We start from the raw sequence: 10000 nt of genomic DNA on the forward strand, positions 1-10000 counted from the left end.
CTGACTCTTTACTGGATGGTGGAAGAGTATGAACTCAGAGGCAGACGGAGAGAGAGACAGATGTCGGGAGGGAGATGGAAGTGATTAAAATCAAACATGCAAACATTTTTCATGCAAGCTGCCTAGAATCTATCAAGATCAAAGGCATCGACAGAGCCTCATTAGTGGAGGATGTTCTCTGAAATAACGCCTAGTCTCCGTCACTTGTCTCATGATCCTCATTCATGGCCCTACCATGGCGCTAACGGTAGGGGACTCGTCTGCTACGTGGCTGACCTGGGTTCGATTCCGTCTCAGGTCCTTAGCCATCCCTTTCCCGTCTCTCTTTCCCCACTCACTTCCTGTCCAACTCTTCACTGCACTATAACAATAAAGGCCGATAACGCCCCTAAAATATATATATATATATTTTTTAAATTCTCATTCAGTTTAATTTATCTCTAAGCAACTGGACCAGAGACAATTGATTAGGTAGAGATCGTCCATGCGGAGTTTCTTCCGGAGTCCACGTGGCAAGGTTCTGAGCTGCAATCCTATGGCAGCCATGCACCTTTTGGAGACTAGCAGAATGAATCGAGTTCAATGGAAAGTCACGCCATGAATGTACATGTATATGTCCTGCCCTCTTAAAACATTCTTAGTCCGTTTCTCCCTTAATATTAGTGCAAGATTCATGCAAATATAGTTCTAGGGTTGTACCTTGGCACTAAAAAGGCACACTAGGCTGTGTCGGTTGGGCTCCAAAGTGTCTGATGCCATGTGAAATGACCCTATTGCTTAGCATAACACACCCTTACACACACATGCAAAGACATGGGACAGGCACTCTCCTCCTGCATCAAAAGAACATGTTCTCGCACACACACACACGCACGCGCACACACACACAGGCACGTGCACACACACACACGCGCGCACACACACACACAGGCACGTGCACACACACACACGCGCGCACACACACACACACACAGTCTACTGCTTCTCAGCACATTTTCTTTGACCTCAGCATGCCGACGGTTGCACCAACTATTTATAGCTCACATCCACCTAACTCAGCGAACACACACACACCACAACACACCGCAAATGTTCACCTACAGTACTACTAGCACTCACCTTTACAGCTGTTTGGGGGGTTAAATGATAAGTTCAGCATTTCACATTGGACTGTTATTCCATAGATGTGTACGGCTGTGCGCATACACACCTCCCTGAACATGTAGTCACCCTTTCACTAGAGATGTGTGTCTCTGTCACACACAGACACATACACAGACACATACAGACACACATGCACTGTGCTTACCTTCGTTCTCCTCCAAGCGGCGCACTTGCTTGAGCACAGGCTGCAAGTTCATGTAGAGGCGGTGGCTGTTGCTTAGCAACTGCAGGAGGTGGCGGGAGCGCAGGGGGCATCCGGTGTAGTAGATGAGCTTCCGCGCCGATGGCAGACCGTCCGGCAGGATCTCAAACTTCTTACCCTGAGAGAGAGAGAGAGAGAGAGAGAGAGAGAGAGAGAGAGAGAGAGAGAGAGAGTTGGAGAGAGTGAGATGTTTGAAGTTTCACAATCCTTTATTAAGTCATTGCCAAACTATTTACCACGCCACATTACCACATCATCCTCCCTCTATGAAAAGTCACACCCCCCACACTTAACATTTAAAAGGACTGTCCTGCTGTCAGCAGAGAGAAATAGAAAGAGAGAAACAGAGAGAGAGAGAGAGAGAGAGAGAGAGAGAAAGATAAACAGACAGACAGACAGACAGACAGACAGAGAAAGCGATGGAGATGGAGTGAGGAAGTTAGAAGAGAGAGTGAGAGAGAGAGAAGAAGTAGAAGGAAGAGGAGAAAGACATGACCTTTAATATATATAAAAATATATAAATTGTGTACGCCAAGATCCAAACCATTGCCCTCCAAAGAGTGACTGAGAGGACGACTAAAAATAGAGGCAAAAGATGGATACACATTGGGAAGGGACGGGGAAGTAGAGTAAAAAGAGAGAAAACAAGATGGGTAGATGACAGAGATGGAGGTAAAGGACCAGGAAAAAGACAAGATCGGGGAAAAGCCAGAAAGGAGAGAGAAAGCACTGAGGTGTTTGAAAAGAAAAGAAAAGAAAAGAAAAGAAAAGAAAAGAAAAGAAAGGCCAAGATGGATAGACAGGCGTGAACAGAGTGCATGGTGTAATGGATAGAGTGAAAGGATCCAAGGAGGTGAGGGATGGAGAGGGTAAGAAAGGCAGGAGTAAGGGAAAGCCAAGGCTACAGTACGTCAGCAGATCTTGGCTTGTGTGCGTGTGCGTGCGCGCGCCGCGTTTGTGCGTGTGGACAGCATCCCTCCAGGCACATGAAGAAAGAAGGCTGCTAAGCAGCTCTGGTACACCATGCTGTACTAGCTTGATGCACCGGGCACTTTAAGAGAAAATAGCTTCTAAAATTTACTACTATTATTTTCAACTACAACATAGTACGGTTTATCTCAGAGACAAACCGTACTATGTTGTAGTAGCTCCAGTAAACCATAACGTAAAGGTCCTGTAGGCCCATGTAATTTTTGTAGTCGTTTATTTCCAAAAATTGATGGTGCCCATTCACCAAGGTCATCTTTTATATGAATACTTACTACCACCAATTCATATTCATCATGACATGGGAATGTACTTTTTTATACATTAACAAGTGGGTCCTCTACGTACATTTGAGCAGCCCATTTGAATGACCAGTCATACACATCTTAAGCTGCAAAACATAGTGTACTCTGGTCAGACCAGTCAATCAGTTTAATTACTCATAAAATATTCACAAAAATTTGTGACTGAACAGCATAATGTTTCCAAATAAACTACTAAAATTATACACTGGACCTTTCAGAGTGATAGCATCTTCATAGCTTCCGAGATATACTAATGCATCAGTCAGCATTTGTGTTTATTTTCGCCATTGCGGTTGGATGTTTTCCGATCTGACCACTCATGACTGTTTGGTAACTTTTATAAAAGTCTGGTACGTAGGCCAACACCATCCTACCTCCTAACAACAGTTCCTGATAAATTATCATTTGTAATGGATTTAAATCCTCACAACCTGTTTGCTAACATACTATACAACATAAAACACATGTTGTATTATGTTATATTACAAAAAAATGCTCCCAACGCCAGTACCTACTGTGTAAGTTATACAGCTTTGGGGTAAGCAGTGCGATACTTGAAATGGCATACAAGAGTTTAGTGGAGAGAGTTTTGTCTTTCAATATGATTATGTGGTATGGCAATTTATACATTCAGGAGAGGACTAAACTAAACAGAGTAATTAAGATGGCCACAAAAATATAGGGAAACCACAGAGGAGCCTGGATTCAATGTACCAAGAGAATATGACAAGGAAAGCACTGGGGATCATTTAGTGATCCTTCCCATCCCCTGCACTGCGAATTTGAGCCCTTACCCTCTGGGAGGCGCTTAAGAGCACCTAATGCCACTAGAAACTTATACAAGAAATCGTTTGTCCCAAATGCAGTTAACATAATTAACAAGAGGGATCTATATCTTAGATGAGTCATTATGACTAGTAGGCTATTTTATGTAAACATCTATTTATTGGAGTGGTATGGTTACCTATTTATATACTTGCTATTCCTTGTAATATCTTATTTTCTTTTTTTACATTGTTAGATCTCACCTATTTATTTATTCATCCATTTACTGGAGTGATTTCCCGGACTGTTCTTGCGTGGAATGGGGTGTTTGTCTTAAATGTGTAATGTCTTTGAATGTGTAATGTGTAACTGTATGTCTTTTACAATGGTGAAACTGAAGACAAGTTTCCACACCTGTGGACATTAAAGAATCAAATCAAATTAAAGAATCAAATCTATATAGCATATAGCATGCATATAAGAGCGGTAAGGGCGCCGGAATGAGTTTTATCATTCTTTATTTCTTAAAGTGTTTATGAAACGAAAACAAAGTAAAGGAATTTGACAATTTCCAGGACAGATTCTGACAGTTCTAAGCCTTGTGAATAAAATGGGATATTGTCTGGGTGCTATTTTGTCCTAAAAGTCATGTTAAAACGTTCCCAAAAATTGTTATGTTTACTTTTTTTGGTGACATGCAAATTTTATGCAAATGATATGCGTGACATAGAAGGGGTGAGTTCACCTCATTCCACCTTGTTCAGATCAATGGCGGCTAGTACCAAAACAAAGCGCAGTGTCAAGCAGTGTGTTGCTGGAGGGCCGAACGGTGCCAGCTGCAAAAATGGCTACTTGACAGAAGGAATATCTTTGCACAAGTTCCCTTCTGTGAAGAATGATGGAACTGTGGCCGACAAGGAGAAGGCTAAAACAAGCTAGGGCTCTGTGGATCCAATGTGTGGTTTTGAAGCAAGCTTCACCACAAATGTGGAGATCGTGGGCATGGTTGGACTGAAGGGAATGCTATTGCCTCAAGCAGTTCCAACAATTGACATCGCTGGCGTGCAGACTGAAACTGCCCCTGTAACTGCTCGGGCACGAAGACAGGTGAGTGCACTGCTTTGCTTTAGGCTACTCGTTTTACCTTGTCCATCTGCTTTGTATGTTGTTTTCAGGAAAGGGTAATGCACATTACATGCCAAACCGATGCGAATGCTCTCGGAATATGCACTTTTTGTTGATTGCCATTCAACTGGTCAATAAATTGGTTTTGGGAGGATATCCGCGCATCAGCGTGGTGCTCTCGGTCGAGGACAGCCAACTCACAGACTGGGCTACTGCTTAGCTAATAAACGGAGATGCACATAGTGTAGGCCTACTTTGAAGCGTTGATTGTTTGTTTTTAGTATTGTGGTGCACGTGTGGCTGACGTTTGGACACACCTCGTCCTCAGAGTCAGGCTGAGGGACACGCGACGCCTGTGACTTTGAGCACAAAAAATAATAATAATGATAAACGCTAAAAATATGCTGAAGACTCAGGCTATCTAGGGTATTTTTCCAACAGCCTAATACCTCCGTTTTTTCTCTAGTTGATGATATTTTTGCATGTAGCCTACATGCATTTCAATCACACTATATCGCGCAATTGAATCAAAATGCCCCCCATTTGTCAACAAACACACACGCCATGTCATCTTTGGGTCATGGCAAAGCGCCCTTAGCAACCGTAACCATAATCAAAACGAACTGTCAGGCTATGTCAACAATCGTCACTTCGCCTGTCAGACATGTCACTTTCTGCAGATATATCAGTGCCTCTGAAATAGATTTGTGCTGCTGTTTTTATTTTCTCATGAGGTTGGATGTGTGGTTTTTCGACACGCTGATGTTTGTATCAGAATTTTGGTTCCTTTATAAGATGTGGGTCCATCAAATGTGTGTTGTTTTCTCAGATCGCCATACTAGCAAACCAGGGACTCTCCTCTTTGATGTCACAGCCCAGCTCATTAGTCACACCAAATTTCACAGAATTCACACTTTGAGTTGCCATTTTCACAAGTTCCTCCGGGATGATTGGGTTCAAAGTCTCATCGATGCTATCAGAAAAAACAAGTCTTTAATGGGAATGACCGTTTGTTTTCGTTTCATAAACACTTTAACAATGTTACTGCTGCAGCACTCCACTCGTTCGTTTGTCTGCAGTACAAGTTGAGAGAGCCTCATTTAGGAAGTCCTAAAGTGGGGATGCCAATGCCCCACTCCATCCCCCTATGTAGAGCGGCTAACATACTATTATGGCTGCAGCTCTAACGATGACAGCTGTTTTTATGTGACTATTCAGGCAACAGCCTCAACCACACGGGGGAATGTCCTAGATCTAAAAATAAAAAGGTGCAACACACACATTGCCATTGTATTTGCTCAGACACACACACACGGACACTCACTCACACACACACACACGGACACTCACACACACACGGACACACACACACACACGGACACACACACACACACGGACACACACACACACACACACACACACACACACACACACACACACACACACACACACACACACACACACACACACACACACACACACACACACACACACACACACACACACACACACACACACAGTAAGTGGTTATTTTCAACCCTGCCAGTGGCTACGCTGGCAGTTTATGGACAGCTTTAAGAGATCCTGTGTGTATGTTGTCAGCAAAACAACATTATTTCCCTGTACTGCTGTAAGTCACCCAGCTGAGATGAACAAACACACATATACATACACACACACACAAACGTTAAGTGCGAACAGCTTGTTTTCACAGACAGGATGTTTTTCTATACCCTTTCCTCAGAAACAAATAAACAAACAAACAAACAAACGCATGCACGCATACACACACGCGCACACACACAAACATACACACACCTCTGCTGTAATGGCAGCGTAGAGTCCTACAGAGATCATGTGTATTGGTCATGTAAGCTGTCTCACCATACCTGGGCAAGGTATATGAACAAGGAAAAGGACAAATTGCAGCATGCAAACAGCACACTCCACCATAATTCCAATTAATTATCTAAATGAATAAATACAATAAAAATAAATAAAACCTCAGCAGTCTGACCGAATACATTCTATCCCAGTTTAGGGCCACAAAGTGCTGAGAAAGGAATTTGAGCAGCAGTTTCATGTGCAAATTAGATTTCTGATGGCAGCAAACCATAACAGAATAATTATCCCCGGAATATTTGATGAGAACTATACAATAGAGTGTACAGTAAACTGTGATATAACAACCTTTCCCTGCAGTTAGGGGGTTAATATCAAAGAGTATCACCCTGACAGAGAAGTGAAGTGGTCTTTCACCACGCTTAGTTGTCATTTACAAAAAATTGTAAAAAAAAAAAAATTGCAGGCAATTAACCATTTAAAAAAAAAAAAAATTCAGCAACTCCAGTTGTGTTTTGTTGCTGATTCCAGATTTTGCAGCTTCTCAGTAAGATCCTGCTGAAATCCCCTCGCAACGTTACACGTATTGTCATACACATCCTGTTGTTTTGAAATTTCAGACATCCACACAATAGAATAGTTTGGTCAGTATAGCTGAACAGCAAATCTCCTGTCACAGCGAATTGGGACGCCGTTCATGACAGGAATACGAATGTGCCTGCTGCTACATTCACTGTGCTAGACACCATTACATTATGTCCCAAACGCACACAATATGTCTCTCTGTCTCTGTCTGTCTATGCATACATAAATACACATGTCTCCACACCGCATCCGAGCCATGCCATAATAACAGCCTTTGCAGAGAACAACAAAATCTATAACACAACAGCCCATCATACGTCACACACACCAAGCAACCAAAACACACACCGCCCAAATACCATACACACACAGAGAGATAGACACACACACACACACACACACACACCAAAACACACACACACACACACCAAAACACACACACACACCAAAACACACACACACACACACACACACCAAAACACACACACACCAAAACACACACACACCAAAACACACACACACACACACACACACAACAAAACACACACACACACACACACACACACACAACAAAACACACACACACACACACACACACACACACAACAAAACACACACACACACCAACACACACACATACACAGCAAAGCCACAAGCCAAGTCATGGCCGTCGCCGCATCTGGAGTTCATCAGTAGTCTTCACTCCACCCCTGGACCATTGGCACGAGTGTGTGCATGTGTCAACATGCACCATACCCCTGTGTAAAAGCTTTTCAAAGTGTGCATGTGTGTGTGTCTTTTCTTGGCCGGAGACACTCTTCCCTAAATCCCTGATTAGTTCCACGGTGATGAGATAAATCAGCTGTCGTCTAAGACGTCAACAACTCCATAACAAAACAGGAACACACACACACACACACACACACACACACACACACACACACACACACACACACACACACACACACACACACACACACACACACACACACACACACACACACACACACACACACAGAATCCTAAAGCAAAAAACAAACACACAAAAACATACTTCCTAGCTATTCTGAAGCCTAGATATACAAGAAAAACACGCACCCACGAAAACAAACAAAACACACACATAGACACACACAGATACCACAGAATCCTACAGCAAAAAACAAACACACAAAAACATACTTCCCAGCTATTCTGAAGCCTAGATATACAAGAAAAACACGCACCCACGAAAACAAACAAAACACACACATAGACACACACACACACACACACAGAGTAGAGAGACACGTTTGTTTGCCACTCACCACAAACACCAGCTTGCCAACATTGGTCCAGGGGAAGTCGTACAGGAGTTGCCGCACTGAACCCACATTCTAAAGGAGAGGGAGGTAGGTAGAGAGAGAGAGAGAGAGAGAGAGAGAGAGAGAGAGAGAGAGAGAGAGAGAGAGAGAGAGAGAGAGAGAGAGAGAGAGAGAGAGAGAGAGAGAGAGAGAGATTTAACTTTTAACACTCATTTATTGCAAATCAGTGTGAAACCAGAAAAGTACAGTACACTTTCAATCAGCTCCATTCTGACTCTTGAAAGACTGAGTATTTCCGTTCAGCTTTGTGAGCTCACACGAGGGTCTGGAGGACCTAAGTGAATGGCCTCCGTTCATCAACATTAATTCTGTAATTTCAACTATATATTTCTAATCTGTGAGCAGTTTAAAGTAGAACCTCATTAAACATATCAGACAAATGTTTTCCCAATCACATGCAAGGATTTTTTGATAAAACCTTGCCTTCTCAGACCTACGCTATGGCGTAGCTCCAGATGTAAGTTTGTGGAGCAAGGCGGAATGAAGGGAGAGAGAGAGTGAGAGAGAGAGAGAGTGCGAGAGAGAGAGTGCGAGAGAGAGTGCGAGAGAGAGTGCGAGAGAGAGAGAGAGAGAGAGAGAGAGAGAGAGAGAGAGAGAGAGAGAGAGAGAGAGTTGGTAACAGATGGTAAAACAGTTCTCAAGAATGTAGCGTACCTCCAAAATAACACTAAAGTTATCGGGCCGGTAAATGGCAAAAACATGTTTTCCCAAGATATCTGCCTCAACATGTCAGAGTCATGGCCCCCAGCCTGCGCAAGCACGCCCGCACACACGCACGCACGCACGCACGCATGCACACACAAACACTTTACCTGAAATATCTGGATTCCCCGCAATGTCAGCCCTAAAGTAAGAGAAGCCTCCACTTCTTTTTTATCCTGAGAGAGAGGGAGAGAGAGAGAGGGGGGAGAGACACCAAGAGGGCAACATGTATTTTAGGCGGCTCAACATAAGACGGCTCTTACACATCACACATCACACTAGACAGGGAATGGCTGCCTTTAGATGTTATGCTGTCAGTCTCTGGAACCTTCTTCCCATACACATAAAAACTGTACAAACTGTATCTCTTTTTTAAATCCAAACTTAAAGCCAAGCTTTAGCCAAACTTAAAGCCAAGCTGCAGGTGCTTTCCTGCGCTGTGGCGCAGCGCGCTAAGCCCCCCAAATTTGGGCTTACATTGCCCATGGGGACCCCGGATTGAGTCCAGCCGGGGTCATTAAGGCCAAAAAGCCCCAAAAATAAATTTAATTACGATTATTTTCTTGTTTGTCTGTACTTACTATTAGTGTTCTTTCATTTGCATTCGTTTTGTTTTTGGACTCTTCATAGTAAAGTTTTAAAGATTGAAAGGGTTAATACCAATCTTACATGGTTTCAAAATTGTAATATTCTTTTTACTGAAAAACTTAATATTGTTTTTAAATTGTATATTTTGTCTTAATGCCATATGTGCATGGTTCCACCTTCATTATTAGTTGTAAAGCACATTGGGTTGTATTATTGTGTATGAAATGGGCTGGATTAATAAACTTGACTTGACAATGACTCGCGTACACACACACACACTGTACACATGAACACACAAGGTTGCACAATCAATGCACCAATACAATGTATCAGTATGCAAAATGACAGAATAACAACCACACACAGGGATG

At 42.9% G+C, this 10000-nt stretch overlaps 1 protein-coding gene across 1 annotated transcript in view; it reads right to left on the bottom strand.

Moving 5' to 3' along the window:
* Positions 1–10000, bottom strand: part of frmd6 (FERM domain containing 6) — a 49775-nt gene that overhangs the window by 5283 nt on the left and 34492 nt on the right. Inside the window, exons 8-10 of the mRNA XM_063184319.1 lie at positions 9152–9217; positions 8283–8351; positions 1310–1484 (exon numbers count right to left, since the gene is read on the bottom strand). Of these exons, the coding sequence (XP_063040389.1) occupies positions 1310–1484; positions 8283–8351; positions 9152–9217 (310 nt within the window). The remainder of the gene's footprint in view (positions 1–1309; positions 1485–8282; positions 8352–9151; positions 9218–10000) is intronic.

Source organism: Engraulis encrasicolus, chromosome 19, assembly GCF_034702125.1.
Source record: "Engraulis encrasicolus isolate BLACKSEA-1 chromosome 19, IST_EnEncr_1.0, whole genome shotgun sequence".
NCBI classification, from domain to species: Eukaryota; Metazoa; Chordata; class Actinopteri; order Clupeiformes; family Engraulidae; genus Engraulis; species Engraulis encrasicolus.